This window comes from Drosophila sulfurigaster, chromosome X (genome assembly GCF_023558435.1).
Source record: "Drosophila sulfurigaster albostrigata strain 15112-1811.04 chromosome X, ASM2355843v2, whole genome shotgun sequence".
NCBI lineage: Eukaryota > Metazoa > Arthropoda > Insecta > Diptera > Drosophilidae > Drosophila > Drosophila sulfurigaster.
Window position 1 is genome coordinate 8,271,444 of NC_084885.1, and position 20,067 is coordinate 8,291,510.

General features: G+C 36.7%; 2 protein-coding genes across 3 annotated transcripts in view; both read left to right on the forward strand.

Annotated features, from left to right (window-relative positions):
* The first annotated feature begins 418 nt into the window (after positions 1-418).
* LOC133847750 (uncharacterized) lies at positions 419-7,826 on the forward strand. The gene is given in 6 exon segments (XM_062282951.1): positions 419-670; positions 727-3,303; positions 4,113-4,463; positions 5,476-5,979; positions 5,981-6,184; positions 7,361-7,826. Coding segments are annotated over 6 exon segments (4,047 nt in total). The 5' UTR covers positions 419-651; the 3' UTR covers positions 7,753-7,826.
* An 8,300-nt stretch (positions 7,827-16,126) lies between these two features.
* LOC133849417 (protein sprint) overlaps positions 16,127-20,067 on the forward strand; it is a 137,678-nt gene continuing 133,737 nt past the window's right edge. Inside the window, exon 1 of one of the 2 annotated variants that reach the window (XM_062285477.1) lies at positions 16,127-16,647. The gene's annotated coding sequence lies outside the window, so the exon portion shown is untranslated. The remainder of the gene's footprint in view (positions 16,648-20,067) is intronic. The other variant, XM_062285478.1, reaches the window with a different exon arrangement.

Genomic DNA, 20,067 nt, shown 5'->3' on the forward strand with positions numbered 1-20,067 from the left:
CTTGACAACATAACAATTCGTAAACTATTTATAATTGCGTATTTAAAGTATTTAGAGAGAGTTGCCAATCAATTGCGTATTTCAAGTTTAGAGTTGCCGTACTAAATTGTGAGCGAAGGCGCAACGAGTGGTTGAAACAGCTGTTGTGCTCTTGGCTCGGCACCAAATGCAACAGTGCAACAGCTATCGATAACAGCTGAGGTTAACAACTATCGCATAGAAAATGAAAAGTAGGTTGTAATTTTATATTTAAGTAAATTATATAAGCTTATAAATTGTGTAATGATTTAATGATTTTTTTTAGACATTACAAAAATTAGATTGCATAGAAATGTGGATTAAATAATTTGTAATTTGCAGTAGCAAATACATCGATATTTGTCATTTGAATAATCGCTTGATACGATATTTTGTGCAGCTCTAAGATTCTGGTGAACGAAGTTTGTTCAACAAACGCGACACAATTAAGCAATAGTAGATCAACAAAACAATTAACAAAATGCATTAATTAGAAATTAAAACTAGATAGAATTAAACAAATAATTGTGCTGTGTGGAAAGTGCAAGCAGCAGCAAATATGTTAAATTGAACAACACTTGAAATTGGGGAAACGCAGACAACTCCGATCATCTAGTATTTTGTTGTGGCGAGATGATGCTGGAGTTGCCAGGTGAGTGCAGTGATTAAGTACCGTATAAATCTCTTACATACACGTTACTTTTGTAGATGTGAAGCCGCCGCCTGAGCTGTTGATGGAGGTTGCAAGCGATTTGAGCAGCATTAAAAGCGAACCCGGCACAACAAACGACAAACCCAAGCCGAAGCCTGTGCATTGTGGAAAGAATGCTGCGGCCTTTGAAACGGAACGTTTGCTCATCCAGCTGGTGAGTGAACAACCGGCACTGTATAATAGTCGACATCTGCGCTTCAAGGATGATGCATACAAGGAGCTGTTGTGGCAACTGATTGCCAACAAAGTGGGCAAAGAGTCGAGCAATTGCATGAGCCTTTGGGCCGAGTTGAGGCATCGTTATCAGCGACATGTGCAGCGACGTCGTCGTCGCCATTGCATTGGCAAACGTTACGCCTCGCTGCTGCATGAGGAGCAGATGCTTTTCCTGTATCCCCACGTGGCCAGGATGCCGCTGCAACGTCAGAGGCCAGAGCATCAACAGACCAGCAACGACATCGCTCACGACGACAATGATGATGATGATGAGGTGACCATTGTGGCGCCACAACCTGCGATTATTATCGATGTGGACAAGGTGGCCATTGAGTACTATAAACTGAACGCAGAACAGTTGCGTCTGATCGATGCTGTGCGTGCTTATCCGCAGCTGTATGATGTGCGGCATGCCGCGTATTGGAATCATCGGCATCGCGGTCTCATCTGGGGCGCCATCTCGAATGAGCTGCACGAAAAGGCCACCAAACTGATGAAGAGCTGGCTGCAATTGCAAATACGCTACGAATGGGAATTGCTGCAGCAACACAACAACAACACGACAACACGTTCGCGTCTCAGCGAACTTTTGGAATTCCTCGAGCCCCATGTGCCCGAGCAAATGGGCAGCGTTTGCAAATTGTCGCTATATTTGCGAACTGCGTGGCACGATCCCATCGAGCATTTTCGCAGCGTCATGTGTCTCATCCAAGTGCTCTATACGGTGCCCGAACTCACCCAAATGGTGGAGGATTATCAGCACAGCGAAGAGAAGCCGCCGCGTTACGAGGAGCTCTGGCTGAGCGTCGCGGCTCAAGTGCAGAATGCGAGTCATCAGCGGTGCGAAGTGACGTGGCTGGTGTTGCGGCACTTCTATCGCGAGCTGTCCGAGATGCGCAAGGTGGGATATCAGCTGCAGGACAAATGGTTCTTCGAGAACATCATTTCAGCGATGTACAAACAGCAATTCACACGACAAGCGCGTCCCGGTCGCAAACGTGCCCAGCCATCGTCGTCGCCACCGTTGCAGACGCTGCCAGAGGCAATGAGCGACGAGCTGGCGACGGAGAACGATGATGGACCCAAGGGATTGGCTGCGGGTGAGCCGGTGCCACCGTTGCCCCTGGCCATTGTGTATCCCATGAGCAGCAAGACGTCAACAGCGACCACATCGACGGGCGGCAGTGATAATGGCTGCAGCAATGAGAACAGCAATCATAGCATTAGCTCCAATTGCAGCTCCACAACGAGCTTTGTGCTGCCGCGCATCGATGCCGACATTAGCGTGTTGCCGCCGGCAACAAACGAGGCAGTTGCAGTTCCAGTTGCAGTTGCAGTTGCTCCTCCCAGCACTTCCATTATCTCAGTTGTGCCCAACAGCAGTCTCTTTCCGCCTGGCAGCGACAAGGCGAACAACAACAACAACAGCAACTCGAGTGGCGACAGCAACGCGAACAGTGACAACAAATTGAACTGCAGCGACAGCAACAACATTAATGAGCCTGGCATTGTGACTTATTTGTCTAAAAAATCGCCCAAATCTCTGACGGTGCGCAATGACAAAGTGCCTATGCCCACCAGCCGAATGTGGCCAACGGCAACGATTGGATCAACAACAGTAACAGCAATGAAGAACGAATCAGCAGCAACAGCAGTAGCAGCTGCAACCACATCCGCTTCGAGTGCAACAGCAACATCAATAGCAAAGAAAACTGTAATTCCGATTGGGACAACATTAACCATTGCCACAGTGCAGCGCAACACAGCAGAGAATAACAGCAACAACACAAACAACAACACCAGCAAGAGTACCAGCAACATCATCAGCATCAACTCCAGTAACATCACCAGCAACAATACCAACAACAACACCAGCAACAACTCTAGCAGCAGCAGCAGTAACTCCATCAGCAACTTTTTGGCCTCTCGCAACAACTCGGGGAACTTTTTCAACATACGTTCGTCTAGCGGCAGCATCAGCATACACACCAACAGCGCCAGCAATTCGATTAGCATACGTTCCATCAGCAACAATCCCATAAAAATTACTAACACCAACAACAAAAGCAAGTCGAATACGAATTCGGTTGCCACTTCGTCGAGTTCTGCGTCAGCAGCAAATTCAACACCAGCTGCACAATTGTTGCGTGTGGAGTTCCGTGATTGCCCATCGAATGGACGCATGTTGCATGTGACGGGCAACAATGTGCCGATCCAGGCGAATTTCAATATGTCGCGCACTGCGCTCTTCATACGCGAAGTGATGGCCGTGCCACAGTTGCACAGCAAGGAGCCGCATTTGACCAACAAAATCAACGATCTCTGGTCGCAGTTAGCCAAAAAGTTTCATCTCCCAGGTAAGCTGACATTTCTTTAATTTCTTTGCTCTTTTTGTTAAGTTGAAACTCAAATCATATAAATCAATGACAGCTAGTTTTTCAATAGCTTTTATTTTCAATTCAAATCGGTATGATAAACGAGCTATTTCTTTGTTCTTTATGTTAAGTCAAGACACAACCCACAAGTATGCACTTCAACCAGTACTTAGCGAAGATACAAACCAATGCCTCCTTTGAAATATATATCAACATTATGCTAACGTTTCACTAGCTTTAATTTTAAACAAACCAATGACAGCTTTCAAACATTTTTTTGTTAATTTCATTGAAAATTATAGAAAAATTAATCTCACTTAAAATACTTAAATTCCCTAAGAACGATGTTCCTACGGTTTTTAGATAAATCATACAACAATATAAATCGATCGATATAATGCAAAAGAACGCTGCATTTTGAACACCATGCAAGTTTAAAAGGTTATCTTGAAATTTCGGCTCTAAATTTGAATTCGTATGCTTTATCTTTTTTTGTGTAGTCAAGACACAAATCACAGCATGTTCTTCAACCAGTGCTTAGCGAAGATAGAAACCAATGACTAATTTTATTGAAAAGTATAGAAGATATCTCCTTATTACACCTAATAACGATTTCCCAGCGGATTTTAGATTACTTAAATAACATTTTACAATCAGTCACATATAAACTGAATAAAAGAATCTTTTTAAGAACTTAAACAATAATTAACATGATCAACGACATTGAAGCTTAGCTTGTTATTATTGTAGAGCTCTGTTTGACTGATATTTTCGATCTTTGCTTTTTGTAGATGATATTTGTCGCGGCATTTGGACATTTTTGTCGCACAACATCAATTTGTTTCCACAAATTGCGCCCATGGTGGACTTGATGCGTCCGTTTAAGAGCACACTCAAGGTGTGGGAGAAGTCGCATCGTCTGTTCAGCAAATTCGATGAGATCGCACGCAAATACGAATGGATGCTGCACAAACACGAATTGCCCGCTCTCATGCAACATTTTAAGCGCTACGAACATCTCTACTGGGAACTCCGTCGTCCACGTCCCGGCGAGTCGGCAAATTCGATGCGGCCGCCTCGTGAGTTTACCGAGCAGGAGCGTCACGATGTTTGGCGCGAGGCAAAGGAGAATTTTCCACAAAGTGAGTAAGAGTTTTGAGTTATCTAGAAAATCCGAAAAGTTGTAGACTTTGTTGGAAATCCAGTAAATTTGATTTGATCCAAATAACTTGTGCAACTAATTTTAATACTAATTTCCTTAGAAAAAAGAACAGCTTTATATTCTGTGCAGATTATGCTACTTTTATAATAGATCAAAGATTGTTCGTATTAGTGCTGGGGATTTTTATTTTTGATCAATAGAGAACTGAAATTTAGAAATAAATAAATCAGAATTGTATTAGAATATTTTCAACAGTTCAAAAGAGTCCAAAAGTTTAATTCAATTTCCTATAAAACTAACTTAAATGTGACAATCTTAAGGTTAGAAATTTTAATGCTAATGGTAATAGAGGGACAAAGAGGGAGAGAGAGAGAGAAATAGAGAGTGAGGCAAAAACAGAAGTTTAGAAATTAATATATCATAATGATATTCGAATATTTTCCATAAGTAATCGTACACAAAAGTTTCAATGTTAAAGTTCTGTTGAGTGTTAGATATTTTAATGCTTGAGGCAGAGTGAGACAGAGAGAGAACCAGAAAAAGATTCAATAACAACAATTTTCAAATTAATGTGTTATAAGTTAAATAGAATATTTGCTGCAGGAAATCTTAAAAAAAGTTTAACTATTTTCTCCCAAAATTGCTGTAAGAATGAGTGTTATGAATTTAGAATTTTAGAGCGAGAGAGATAGAAAGAGAAAGGCAATGTTTCCCTTTCTTCATATTACTTTTCCCCTTTGTATACCTTACCTTTCCTTTTTTTTAATATACTAATTTTTTTTGTAACGATATACAATTTTTGTTAATTTTTTTTTTTTGAGAACTTTATTTTGTAATATTTTTTTTTTTTTTAAATGAGATAGAGAACAAAAGCTACAAAAATATGACATCCGGCATTAATTCTTAAGTTAAATCGAAGCGATTTTGTGAGCGATATTTAATCGGATTTCATGTTTGAACGATGTTCGTTGTTGCGCTGCTTGGGTGCAAAGTGAATCATCGGGATGTTTGGTCGATGTTTAAGTTTGCATTCAAGACCTACATGGAGGATCTGGAGCGGGGCATCGAGAATCCCTGGCCACAGAACTGGTGGCATGCCCTGGAGCAACTGAAGTTCCTGGTCAATGTGCGTTACCATCCGCTCGATCCGTATTATTATATTGTGCACAACAAGTTCATGGAGGAGGTGAAACGTTGCAGCATGTACGAAGCATTGATGCAGCCCCAGGATGATGATGACGACGCCGATGAACGACGCTCCGCCGCCAGGCACAAGATGCCACCGCTGGTCAGCATCTCGGATCCCATGCCCTGGGAGACGGAGGAGGCGAAACGTTTGCTCGTTGGCGATTTGCACGAGGCGATCAATGTGCAGTCCGAGGCAGAGAACGAGTCGGAAACGGAATCTGAAATGGAAACCGAAGCCGATCTCGTTGTTCAGCTGCCAGAGGAGCAGAGCCCGAAACTGACGGGGGGATGTGGCAGACCAGCCAAAGCCAATGGAAGTTGATGGAGCAGAAGCGAAGCAACCGGTTGTCGAGTTAGCACAGTTCATTGGCAACGACGATCGACAATTGCCCAGCGTCAATGGATTCCTGTTGACGGAATCAATGCGTCGCCATCGCAGCGCCTTTAGCGTCGCAAACACTGCCGAGAAACGCGCCGCCTGGATACGTATCTCCAGGGAGCTGAGGTCGTCAGGTAAGTTCACAGATAATGCCACAACTTAACTGATTGAGCAAACAACAAGTAAGAAAGCTACTGTCGAGTGTGAGATACCCGCAACCCATTTTTAATGAAAGCCAAACGGTGCGATATTGCTCTTCAAATATACCAAAATATATCACAAAAAATACTAAAAGATTTGCCAGATGGTATATTCAATATATACTATAGAGTCAGAGTCATAGAGGTGGTATAAAAAGTTTATCTATGAAAGTATTTCATTTGATCATCACTTTTTTTCCATGAACAAACTTGAGTTAAAAACTTGAGTTGTGCAATTCAAAATAGCATCCCTTTTGAAAATTATACTTTCGCTATACAATTGCATTAAAAAAAGAGTTGAAGCAAGTAAAAAAGTTGAGAGTGCTCTATTCATTTTGAAAAAGAGTAAAACAGTACGGTAAATAAAATAAAATAAAATATACCAAATTAATGAACTTCAAAAATAATAAAATATAGTGAAGGCCATATTTGGCATATCGATGTTGTTCTAACTTTGGAATATACCATATGCCAAAAAGTACAATATAAATATACCAAATATATCCCTTGGTATATGTTTAGTATTTTTGTGGTATATCAATTTGTTACATTTTAGAATAATACAACACAGAACAGACTTTCGTTTGTAGCTTTCTTATTTGTTGACTTTAATTTTTTGCTCACAAAATCTATTGCTTATTGTATGTCATTGCTTAAATCAATTATTAATCATGGAAATATAATTTATTGATGTATATGGGTAATTCTCTGGCTATTTACAGTGAAAGAATCATAAACTGAAATTTAGAAATTAGCTTTTTAATTTAGGATTAGCTTTTGTATCGAACAAAGATTGATTTTAGGATTTTTTTCTGTTTTATGCTAAAAGTTATAAATTCGTTTATATATAGGTTTGCGTATGAATTCGTTCATTTTTGCAAATTAACTTGAAAACAGAAAAATAATTCCAAAATGATTCTTAGTTTTAATTAAAATGCTAATCAAGAGCCGTAAGATTTATCTTTACTCAGTGTTTTGAGATATATTGTATTTCACTTTAGACACTTTAGACGTCAGCCACATTTTCACCAGAGAATTGTCCATAAGTAACATATGTTGATATTAAAGATTCCCGCTAATAAAACTCCACACACACACACACTTTTGCAGTCACCGAATGCCGCTTGAGTTTCCAGCACATGTTGAGGGAGCAACGTGTGTGGCGCATCAGCGATCCGAGCGGACGTTGCACGATGTCGACGAAGTATTATCGCCACATGACCGACATCTACAGGGAGGTGATGTTCGCCCACAATGCGCATCGGGTGTCCAAACAGCCCGACGAACGCGAGGAAACGATCTTTCCCGAGCGCTACGTTCCCGAGATCAGTGCTCTGAACTGTGAACCGCAATTGGTGCTCAAGAATTGGTCTTATGCCATTGCCCATTTCCCATTGGTTATACAGGAGGAGCTGCGTTCGCGTTTGCGTTTCATATTTTCCAAATATGAACGACTTGGAAAGTTGCGCGGTGCCGCCAAGAAATTCGCAAAACATTATTAAAAATAAATATAATAAAATTAGTTCGGGATTTGAATACCCGACTACAATTGGAACCCAATTCCTCGCCCAACAAATTATGATTGTTTTATGCATTAATGTTATAACAAATTTTGCTACTTTATCGTTATATGCTATATAAGTAAGCGCTGATCATGATTGTTTCTAGAGTTAGACATTTAGGTTATTCAATGTTTGTACACATTTTGTAAAATGTATCATGAAAATATTTATATTCGTGTATTTCACAATTTATTTGTAAATATTCAAATTATGTGTAAAGAAATAAGCAAGCTTTGAGTTCTTTGAAATTTGTAATATTATAATTTCAAATATTTGCAAATATTCAGATTATGTGTCTAGAAAAAAAAAAAACTTTAAGTTCTTTGATATTAGTCCTTTTCAAAATATGGCATAGAAAAAACATAATAATTGAAAACAATGCTCTTGGATTATTATGTGCAAGCAACTCTCAAAATAAGCAATAGAAAAATTTGCCAATACTCAGATTATGTTCTTTAAAATTTATAAATATCTTTCCTTTTAAATTAAGAAATTGAAAATAGGACAACATTTATTAAACATAATGATGCAAGTGAATTTCAAGATAAGCAATAGAAAAAATAACATTAATATTATTTTTGGATTTCAAATATTTGAGAAATTTTTAATTTATTTATTTCAAATATTGAAAACTTTGCAATAGAAAAAACTGTAGTTTAAATATTTGAAGAAATTTAATATTTAATATTTGTCTTATTTCAAATGTTTATTATCTGCACACGAATTGAGAACTTTGCAATAGAAAAAAACTTTGCTAAGGAAAAATAAGAAAAAGTTTATACAAATGCAATAGGAAAGAAATGAACTGAACTCCAAAAATATATCAGCAATAAATATTATTTCAAATGAATTCAATTGAATTTTGTGAATTGTGAAATATGCAATTAATAACTTTATTTATTTAACTTGTGTTGTTTTCAGTTTAACTTTTTTGTAAATATAAAAAAAATATTGAAGGCTTATTAAATCATGAAATTTTAGACTCAAAAGTTTAGGAAACAAAATGAATTTGTGTCTAAAAGTTAATCAGAATATTAAAAATTTATAATTTTCCTTGAATTGTGAAATATTGAAATATTATTATTATATTTAACTGAGACAAATTTCTACATTATGAAAATTGTAAATTATGATATTTTAATTTGAACGAGAATATGAATTTAATTAATAGATTTGTCTGATCATCAATTAAAAAATGCAAATCGTAAATTAAGAGAAATTTAAATTGCTGAAATCACAATTGAATTTCAAATGTTATGTTTAACATAAATTAAAAAAAAGGAAAAAAAATCAAGTAAAATACTTAAAAAAGTGTATGAAATGCTTATTTTTATAACGCGAATTGTATTAAACAGATCTAAGCTATTTTCATTTGATATTTATATAAAGTTAAGCAACAATTTATTAATTTGTATAAAGAAATACAATTAATAATGAATTATATGTTTATATTAAAGCAACCATTTGTATAAAGAAATACAATTAATAATGAATTAAATATTTATAAGTTTAAGTAAATTGCGAAATATGTTTAACATTATTGATGTTGTTGTTCGGTTACAACATTCCTTCGCTTTTCTATGGGGTTGTTTTCCCTTCTGCCTGCCACAGTGGTTGCTGCCGCCCACTTTAACGATGTGGGCGTGGTGAGAGGACATCAAAGTAAGCCCAAGTTAAATGGAAGTCTGGACAATTGTCGTCGCATGATTTGATTGTGGGATCAACAGCCGTGTATTTATGTTTTCATATTCTGAAACTATTCAGTTGCCATAAAATGATTTTCGTCTATCCGTTTATATAAAATCATGAGTTGGATTTGAGCGTATTACACTTACAATTCGTTTATTTTTCAGCCTACAACCAAAGTCATCATTTCCTCGCTTTTCTACTTTAAAAGCGGAGATGACAAAATATATCAAAAGAAACTATTCTATTTTATAAATAATAAAACTACGAATGTTTACTGCAATTTCTCAAATTTTAATTTTTTTTCTTAAGAACTTTTTCTTTTCTTTTTCAACCTTATAAATATCTCTTCAACTATGATACAACTTCTTTCTCTCAAATTTTTGTCTTTTTCTTAATTAATGTTCCAAATCGCATGCTAAATTATAAAAATGAAAAAATTTTTAGTTCATGTTCTATTTTAAAAAAGGTTTCTTTAAATTCTACAGAACTTCCCTTTTTAAGAAATCTTCAAATTCTGAGCTCTGAAAAATCTTTTAATACTTCTTCTTTTAATCTTTTAAATGTCTCCTTGAACGCTGCCAAAACTAAATAGATTTTATGCACTTTTCTTGAACGGAAGCTAGCAAATAAATAGCTGAGCAATTGCGCTTTAAGAGTGCAGCAGGTGAGCTAGTTTCAAGCGGTCATTTGGCAGGACTTGGCTCTAACTATCGTTGTGTTGTTTCGTGTCGTGAAATGGCCATAAAAACTGAAGGTTAACGACCCAAAACGTCGATGCTTGTGCCCCAGCTGCGTGTGCCAGAGACATCAAATTAACATTCTAATGTGAGTAGCATTTCCGCTTTCCCTTCAGAGAGCGAGAGCGGGAGAGAGAGAGAGAGAGAGAGAGAGAGCGAGTTCAGTAGGTTGCAGTGGTGATAAGGCACTTGAAGCTATCTATGCTGGGGGATGTCGGTAATGTTTGCTGCCGGGCGATTAACGCAATTAAACAGGTGCTCAAAATGATGTTTCCACTGGATTAGGCAACGACAGCAACAGCGACGGCGACTACGCTGCGTATACGCGATGTGAACTTTTGCACGCCCGCTAATAAGCGCCACATTAGCAGCATGCGCCACAATCTCCCTTAATTCTCTCCCCCTGCATTAATTCAATGTGGATTCCGAGACAAGCAGTCAGCAACATTTAACGCACAGAGGTGGAGGGGGAAGGGATGCGAAACGACATTTGACGTTAAAATTCCATTAGCCGCACAATGAAGAACGAAGCAGGAGGAGCATCGACTGTGCCTCCCTTTATGATTTGTAGGTGTTTTGTTGGGCCATTAGATTAAACCTAACCTGTAATTATGTTGCCCACTTCTTCATCTCCATCTCCATCTCCGTCTCCATCTCTTCATGTTCAGCTTCAGCTTCAGCTGTGGCCGCAAAAAGCTGGTCAAGTTCCCAGGATCCTTAAAGCGGAGACAGCTATCAAAGTTTGCTTTTCTTTCGTTTCTTTTTCTCTTGTTGTTGTTGTTGTTGTTGTGTTGTTGGCTAATTGGCCAACTCCGGCACCTGGCATAATTATAGACTCAACGGAAGCAGCTGCATTACCCGGGCAAGTACTTTACTCCATTTATTTGAAATTGCGAGAAGGGAAAGAAAGAATGAGAACAAAATATGTAGAATAGTTGAAAGCGATTTAAGGAGTAGCGAAGTATGCATAATAGTTGCATATAAAAAAGAGGAAGATGGAAAACCAATATGCGTAATTCTCTGACACTATTTATTGAGATACCCGCTACCTATTTTCAATAAAAATATAATAAATTTAGTAAAATTTACTAAATATACCATAGATCTCAAAATATGTCAGATTATCATTATACGTTTTTTTTGTCATACTAAAATGTTTTTTAACAGCCGATACGATATAGCCATGTCCGTCTGTCCGTCCGTCCGTCCGTATGAAACACTGGATCTCAGAGACTGTAAGAGATAGAGCTATAATTTTTTTCGTTATGTTTGCACGCAGATCAAGTTTGTTTCAAATTTTTGCCACGCACAATTCCGCCCCCGCAAATCAAAAAAATCGAATAACAAGCCTAATTTTAAAGCTAGAGTTGCGAATTTTGGTATATACAATAATTACTATAGTAGTTATAATTGGTTGCGATCAGATAAAAATTGTGGAAGTTATTAAAGAAATACTTTTGTATGGGCAAAAACGCCTACTTACTATGGGTCTGAGTTGCTTTGGCCGACAATTTGGTATATTGTGCAGTCTATGGTATATTTTGAATGGTGTACTATATCGATATACCAAACATACCATTTGGTATATTTTTAGTATTTTTATAGTATTTTCGGTATATTTTGAAAATGATACCACAATATTTTGCCTTTATTAAAAATGGGTAGCGGGTATCTCACAGTCGAACACACTCGACTGTAACTTTCTTACTTGTTTTGTCATACTAAAATGTTTTTTTAAATAACTGTTATGTATTTTCAGGCATCATGAATACTGTATTTAGTATTGTATCGTGGCTTTAGCTTCATATACATATATACTTTATTCATAGCTCTAATCGAGAGATTCAAGATTCATTATTTATTCAAAATAAAATAGGTAAGAAAGCTACAGACGAGTGTGCTCGACTGTGAAATACCCGCAACCTAGTTTTAATAACACTAAAGCAGAAAGGCGATACATTACTTTTAAAAATATGCCAAATTAATATACCACGAAAATACTCAAATATACGCCAAAGGGTATATTTGGTATATTGATATAGTATTGATATAGTAGAGAGTGCAAAATATACCAGATAGTCAGAAATCGGTTCTAGCATCAAAATTACACTTCTTATTCGATTTCTCATAGATTGTCAGGTGTGGAAATGGGAGTGATAAAAATTTGAAACAAACTTGACAAACAAAATATACATATATACATATGTATATATTTTAGTCTCTGAGATCTAAGATTAAGAACGGACAGACAGACAGACGGAAAATAATTTGAAATTAATAAAAAAATTTCGAAAACTTTGAGCTTTTGAAAATTTGACTTTGAACTAGTTCTGCATTTTTAAGAAACACCCAAAAAAAAAGTCTCTCGACTCTGAAGTTCAGCAACTTAAGCGACTTTTTCAATCTCGTCTCGAGTGTTTGGCGTGTGGACCACGCCCCTTCTCAAGTGCCACGCCCCATATTTGCAGTGTGTGTCAAATTGTTTGACATTGTTTTTGTTTTGTTTTTTTTTTTTGTTCAACTGGTTCACATGACCTCCGCGAATTTTAAAAGACCCGGCATGCAGAAACCTTTGTAAGACGATGTTTGTTTTCGTTTTTGTTTCGGTTTTTCAGAAACAATTTCATTGTGCAGTGGAAAACTGCTAATTGAACAGTTTTTGTGTGGTATTTAACTATGCTTTATTGTTTCAACAAAAGCAGCAGCAACAAATAGTAATAATAATAAAACAAAAACTGAAGAGAAAAGCGAACTACTTATTTACTGACAAACGAACTACGATAGTTAAAGGGTGAGGAAGTGCAGGTGGAAAAGAGCGAAGAGGGGAATAGTGGGAAGGCAATTGGTAACCGGATTCCAGACTCAGCATAGTTCAATGTTTTTAGCTACTGGGGCAGAAAAAACAAAAATATAAAAAACACAAAGAACACGCCCCACTGGGGGCGACGACGCAGCACTCGAAAAGTAAACAGAAAAACCATTAAACAAAAAACCAAAAAAACACACTTGACAAGCGCGCTTGAATTGTGCATGAAAAACAATTACAATTTCGCAAACAAAGATAATTTGCGAATGAGATCGACGACACGATATAACGACAACGACGACTGCAGCGACAATGACGATGACAAGAGAATCCCTGAACGACAGCGCGTACAGTGAACACCCATTGCAGTGAACCGATTCGGACAACAGTAAACTCTAGAAAACTTTAGACAACATAACAATTTTGTATTTTGTATGACAACTTTAACTTTCTATTCCAAGTATACAAATTTTTCTTAAAATATAGTATTTAAACCCAACCCAAAATCGTCTTTGAGTAGGCTACAAATTGTTTACCCAAGAAATAGAATATATTAGAATTAACAAAAAAAAAAAAATTTAGGCAACCACAATTTTGTACAACAATTTTTCTTAAGATATAGTACTAAGATCCAAACCAAAATCGCCTGGAACAACATTATAGCATTTTTGTTCTAGACAAAATAGGCTGCAACTAAGAGAAAACCTTTTTATTTACAAATTATACAAATGTTTCTAAAGATATATCAGCTACAATTTGTTATCAGACTAACAAAGTTTTATTTTGAAGATATACTACTAAGATCTAAACCAAAATCGTCTGAAAGAAAGCTACAACTTGTTGTCCCAGCAGTAGGATTTTTTCTAAAAAAAAATACTTGATGGCAACAACAATTTTGCACAACAATTTTTTGTAAGATATTTCGTAAGATCAAAATCGTCTGTCAGTACTCTAAAACTTTTTTGTTCAGAAAACTTTTTTCTTAAGATATAGCTTAAAGATGCCAACTAAAATCGGTTCCAACACCCCCACAATTTGTTTTCAAACTAAACTAGTTCTTTCTTTTTTAAACTAAACTTGCTTATGCAAGTTTGTTTTCATTAATAGTTGACGTGCTGAAAATGTATATTTTAATAATTCTTTCTATAACAACTAAAGTATGACTATGTTAAAATATAAATAATTAATCTGATTTTAATATATATATTAACTAAGAGCTGTAGCAGCCTTCATTCAAAGTTTCAGCTAGTTTGCTTGCTTACAAGCTGAGTTCACATAGTTAGGCAAATTAGTGGATATTATAAAATTAGTGTAGTGCATGAGTTAATGCAAGCTATGATTAAAAACTAATTTAAAACGTTGTTAAAAGGCTTTGCGAAATTGAATACTATACTTACGTATTTGTTATATAACTCTGCTTTCGTTATTGTGAGTTTTTACTGTGTTCATTTAATGATGAACAAGCTCATCAAGATTGTGAAACTGACCGCATTAAGAGCCAAATAAGAATAATTTCTTTAACAAGTCAGCGAAGAGTTTCTTTGTTAACAATGCAGCAACAAAAAAAAAATCGAAGGTGGACTTAAGTCTGGAGTTGGAATTTCCGGATACTCTGGACCTGGGTTTACATAACAAACTGAACTTGCTGTGGGAAGATTTGATAGACGATCTAAGATATTAAAGGATTTTATTTTTTTTTTTAATTCCATTTTAAAATTAAGCAGAACGACGTTTAATTGTAATGTTGTAAAGTTAATATTAAATTATTATAATATTTAGTTTTTAGAAAAGTCGATTTGCGTAAATTCCTAATATTAAACTTTATATATTATAAATTTACTTTAATTTATAATAAAACAAAATAATTAATATATAGATTAATAATGTAATTAAAGAAATATCATCTAAAAAGGAAGCATGGGAAAAACCACTTTGCATTTTTTATGAAATTAATAAATTTTATTATAATTCATAACCCAAAATACGAAAATTAGAAAAAAACCGTTTACACTATTTATGAAATTTACAAATTTTATTACAATTCTTAACCCAAAATACAAAAACTGGAATTAAAAGCAATAAATGCTTGGAAGAGTGACAACAATTTTTGATTTCTGGTTTTAGCGAAAAGTGAAAATGTAGATAATGATTTTAATGATCCACCGGAGCTTCGCGTCTAGAGCTTCTCCGCTGACCCACTAAAAGTAATCGTGCGTAATCCACGCAACAACAACAACGACAACAACAACAGCAGAAGCAGCAGCAGCAGCAACAACAATAGAAACAGAAACAAACAGAAGAAACAAGAAAAACAAAAACAATCTAGTTTACGACGTGAATTGTTTATTACGCCTAACGAACTTTCTATGCTGGGGCACTTGGCACTTGCATAATCGACCCTAGGCCGACCATCTCTCCACCTCCTCCCCCTCCTTCCCCTGCCGCTTCGCATATCTCTCTCTATAACTCGATGACGCTGCATTTAGCGGCGACAAGGTAATCAATGTGGCATCTCCGTTGATTGCATCGCGGCGAAAGCACAAGAAATACGCACAAAGCACGACAAATATTGTACAAATAAAAATACAAGTATTAAGTATTTGTCACATTCCGAAAGAAAGCGACAATTTTATTATTATATATCTTTTTTTTTGTTGTTAAATCAGTTCCAACTTTGAAGTACATAAATCATTCACTTAATGCAAGCTTAAGAATTTTTACTTTCGTTATCCACATTTCAGTTTGAATTTAACCGCCAGACTTCGTTGTGAATGGCAACAATGACACTATCGATAAGTGACGATCGAAATAGAAGCTTGTTACTTTGTGACACCAGCTGAAAATTGTCAAAGTACCCACAAATTTGCTTAGAATTAAAAACTGTATTTTATTGCGTTTTTTGATTGCAATAAAACATAATTTAACTATGCAGAAGTCAGCGACCGTTGTTTGGTATTGAATTTCGTGGTGAATGCCGCAAGTTCCCAAATATCGATAGCACGTTGGCATGTGCATGCGCATGTTATCGATAGAGGCATCGATTGCTTTTGGCAAGATTAGTCTGTTTGGCGCAATTGTAACGCGAAGATCGTGCTGAGAGTTTTCTCTCGCAGTCGAACGGAGAAACGGTCGCGAGTTCAAGTTGCACCGGCTAAACGAAATCGGAGCGATTATTAAATTACGGTTTATTGATTGATTAAATACGCATTTGTTTTTTTTTTGTCGGTTTAATCTAAAGACTAAAGTAGTTGCTGTTGTGGCGTGTGAAGCGTTGATGTTGACGTCGACGTCGACGTCGTCGTGCGTTGCGAATAGTTTTGCGGCATCATTTGTTTCGGTTTAATTATTTGTTTATTTTTTCTATTATTTTTTTGTTTTATATTTTGTAAACTGTGTCGCATAAATAAATCAATTAATAATAGCATATTCAATTTTGCTGAAAGCAAGAGGGCGACAACAGTGACGAAGAAGAAGTAAAGTGCGATACGCGAATTGATGTGAAGTGTAAAGTGCGTGCAATTCGAATTGGAGCAGCGAGACACCATCAGAAGAGGAGACAACGCTGCGACAGTGACAACAATTGGCCTGTGGCTAAATGTGTGTGTAAGTGTATAAGAAACCGAAAATTCAAATTTTTTGCGTCTTTCTCTTCCCAATTTTTTTGTTCTGTGGACATTAAGTTCAAGTTCAGCTTTAGCCTTCAGCCTGTTGCCTCCCACCTTTCGCCATCCCCCGTTGGCTAATTTGCCGGTAAAATGCACGACGTGTGTGTGTGTGTTTTTTTTGTCGCCCACAACTTGAACTTACGCTCACTTCGCATGCTTGCTCTCTTACAAGTGTGCGCTCTTTTTTTGCGCGCTCGCTCTCTTCTGCATTTCGTTGCGTGCATTGCACCTTTGCCTGTTCCTTACAGCCTGCGCCTGTATTGGTCACGCCGCTGTTGTTGTTGTTGTTGCTGCTTTTTAGTTTTCGTTTTTCGTGCGTTTTGCGTTATGACAGCGAATTGCTAATCGTCGTGGCATTTCGCACTCCAGCCTCAGTCTGCCTCAGTCTTCTCTCCTGCAGCCACCCACTCATTCTCTTTCATTCATTCACTACACATCGACGAGATCAGACACATACACATGCACACTCATATTCATGCTCTCTATCGCACACCTTATTCACTCAAATTCTTAGAGTTCTTGTCATTTCCTATGCCTGTGTTCTGTGTGATAAACAGCATTTGATAAGTAATTTCGTATGTTGCTTTTGCAATTTTTTTTGCAACCCGTTTAATGTTTGCCCGTTCACCCGCTCACCCGTTTTACCGTTCACCCGCTCGTCTTGTCTTTACACACGCATTGTTTTATTTACTTTTTTGGCATTCAAGATAAGCCCCGCTTCGTCTCTCTATCTCTCTCTCTCTAGCACACGCCAACGCATTTGGCTTATCGTTAGCAGCGAAAAATTTTGGTGGATTCCCATTAGCACATTTTTGTTTTCTATATCAATCGGTTCTATCTGGCAATAGCCCCGACTTCCAGCCATTAGCTAATGCCACTCTTAATGCCCATTCAAATGCAATTTAACATCGTTGTCGCGTCATACTTTATTAGCTTTAGATAGAAGACAGAGCGTCGTTGCTTTGCTCGGCAGTCTTATCAGTTTTTTTTAGACCTCATAGTTCCCATTACGCTGGTCAGTCAGGTAAGATTTCCCACTGTGCGTGTGTTTGCTGTTGCTCTTGTTGTTTGTTGTTGTTGTTGTTTCTGTTTGTATTTGCTTTGAGATTTGCTTCTCATGTGGACTCACTGGACGTGTCTACATAATCCCAACTTGTAACATATACTCTATCACTCTCTCTTTCTTGCTCTGCCTCTGTCTGCTTCACTGTGAGATCATTTTCAGTTTGTTCTGGATTTTAATCTTACAGACTTACTTAACCTGATTTGACAGCTCTATTTGTGTGAATTTATTCAAGATTCGTAGGATCATACAAATTGATGAAAAAATTAAAAATTTAATAGAATTATTTTTTTAAATTACTCTTTGTCATTTATTTAAGATTTATAAGATCATGTAATGTTTAAAAATGAAGAATTTAACACAATTTTTCTTTTTTTTTTTTTATCGAGAAAACATTTTTGTTATAAACAAAATTTAATATTTTACTTTTTCCCATAAAATTGTTACTATAAACATATTTTTATTTGTTATGTTATTGCATAGAATCGTTGGGTTTTTTTTTTTTGATATCTTTTTGTCATAAACAAAATGTAGTTTTTTACATTTTTAAATAGGATTCCTTACAAGTTTCGGTAAAAGTTTTTTTTTTATTTATATGGTATTGCATATCTTATTATTATAAACTATAGTAATAAACAAAATGATAATTTTTTCCTTATGTTAACAAAATGAATCTAAGAGAATTTCGTGGATGGGCTTTTATACATGAATGAACCCTTAATAACAGTTTACTTTGAAAAAATTTACCGTAATAAACTCTAATTATTCATGTACTATTCCAACGCATCAAGATCGTTTGCAGTTGACTCTTATTAAGCTTAAATATAGTTGAATTCATTGTTTCTTTTTTTTTAAAATCTATTTAAACACCTTGAAAGAAATTGTAATCTCCAAAAGGTAACAAAATTTGAATAAAATTCTCAACTTGAAAGTGTCTACAAATTTATGCTATGTATTATCATTAAAAGCGTGTTTATAGCGATCAATTTACGCGATAAGCGCGCATAGCAAAAACAAAACTAAGAAAGACGAGTAAAGGGCAAAGAAATTCATAATAAAACCAAATAAAGAAGCTAACAATCTAATAATGAAATCAATGTAAATTACTGCGAAAAGAAGGTGGAGAAGACGTAGACGAAAAAGAATTATTGCAGAATAAAAATAATGTTCAGGTATTATGTCAGCGCTTCGAGACATTCTTATGGATGATCAGCTTTCAAATAAATACAAAATATTAAGTAGACATTTGAAATATTGAGTTTTTTTTTGGGGGGTATTTGAAACTTGTTTATGGTTTGAGTTTGAGACACTTGTTTATGAAATGTGGATCGATCGTTCGATTGATCGATGTGGACCTTACCCCAGTGATCCACAACTACACGAGTGTGGCACCCACTTGAGATCGTTTGCTCACAATGAATCACAATGGGAAGTGGCAAATAATTTGGTGTTTAGCTAAATACATATATGTATGTGCGTGTTTGTTATGTGCGATCAGTTTTGCGATCGTTTTGCCATGTGGGCGACCGAAAATAATATTGATATGTAGACTCGCAGTTGTTGTTGCCACAACTGTTTCAATAGAAAGCCAACGACGTTGCCGATCTTGTTGTTGAATTCGAGATCCGAGGTCAGGCTGAAGACGATCATCGATGGCAGTGTTTGCAGGGAGTCTAAAGACGCTCTCATTCGCAATTCACAATTCACAATTCGCCTCGATCAACGTTGACGACGAGCGTCAGCTTCAGCTTCAGCTTCAGTTTCAGTTTTAGCGTCAGCGTCTAAATATAGATTTCGACCATATTTGATGATAAATATTGGCAATGAGTGTTGGCTCCAAACCAAGCAACCGGACCTACCTCAACCTGTGGCCCAGGCCTCTCGCACCACTTGCGCACAAAGTATCTTTGTATCTTTGTATCTGTATCTGTAAATGTATCTTGTGCTAGTTGTGGCACAAACCACGCGCATTTGCCGACTGCCAGCAACAGCAGCAGCAGACGGAGACAACATGTCACATGCCCCCACGCGACATGCGACATTTTTGCAGCGACTGCGCTGCGTTGCCTGCCACGCTGCAACGTTCGTTGCTGCCACAGTTGCTGCGCCTCCTCTGCTGCCTTAATAAGTTTTAATCTATTTGTCAATATTTCCTTGTTTAGTTCTCAAACATTTGCGCCTGTATGCTGTAGCTTCACTTCTATCCGTATCTGTATCTGCATCTGTATCTGTAGTTCCATTTGTATCTGTATCTGTATCTCGTAGCTGTTTGCTGTTGGCTGTTGTATCTGGTAT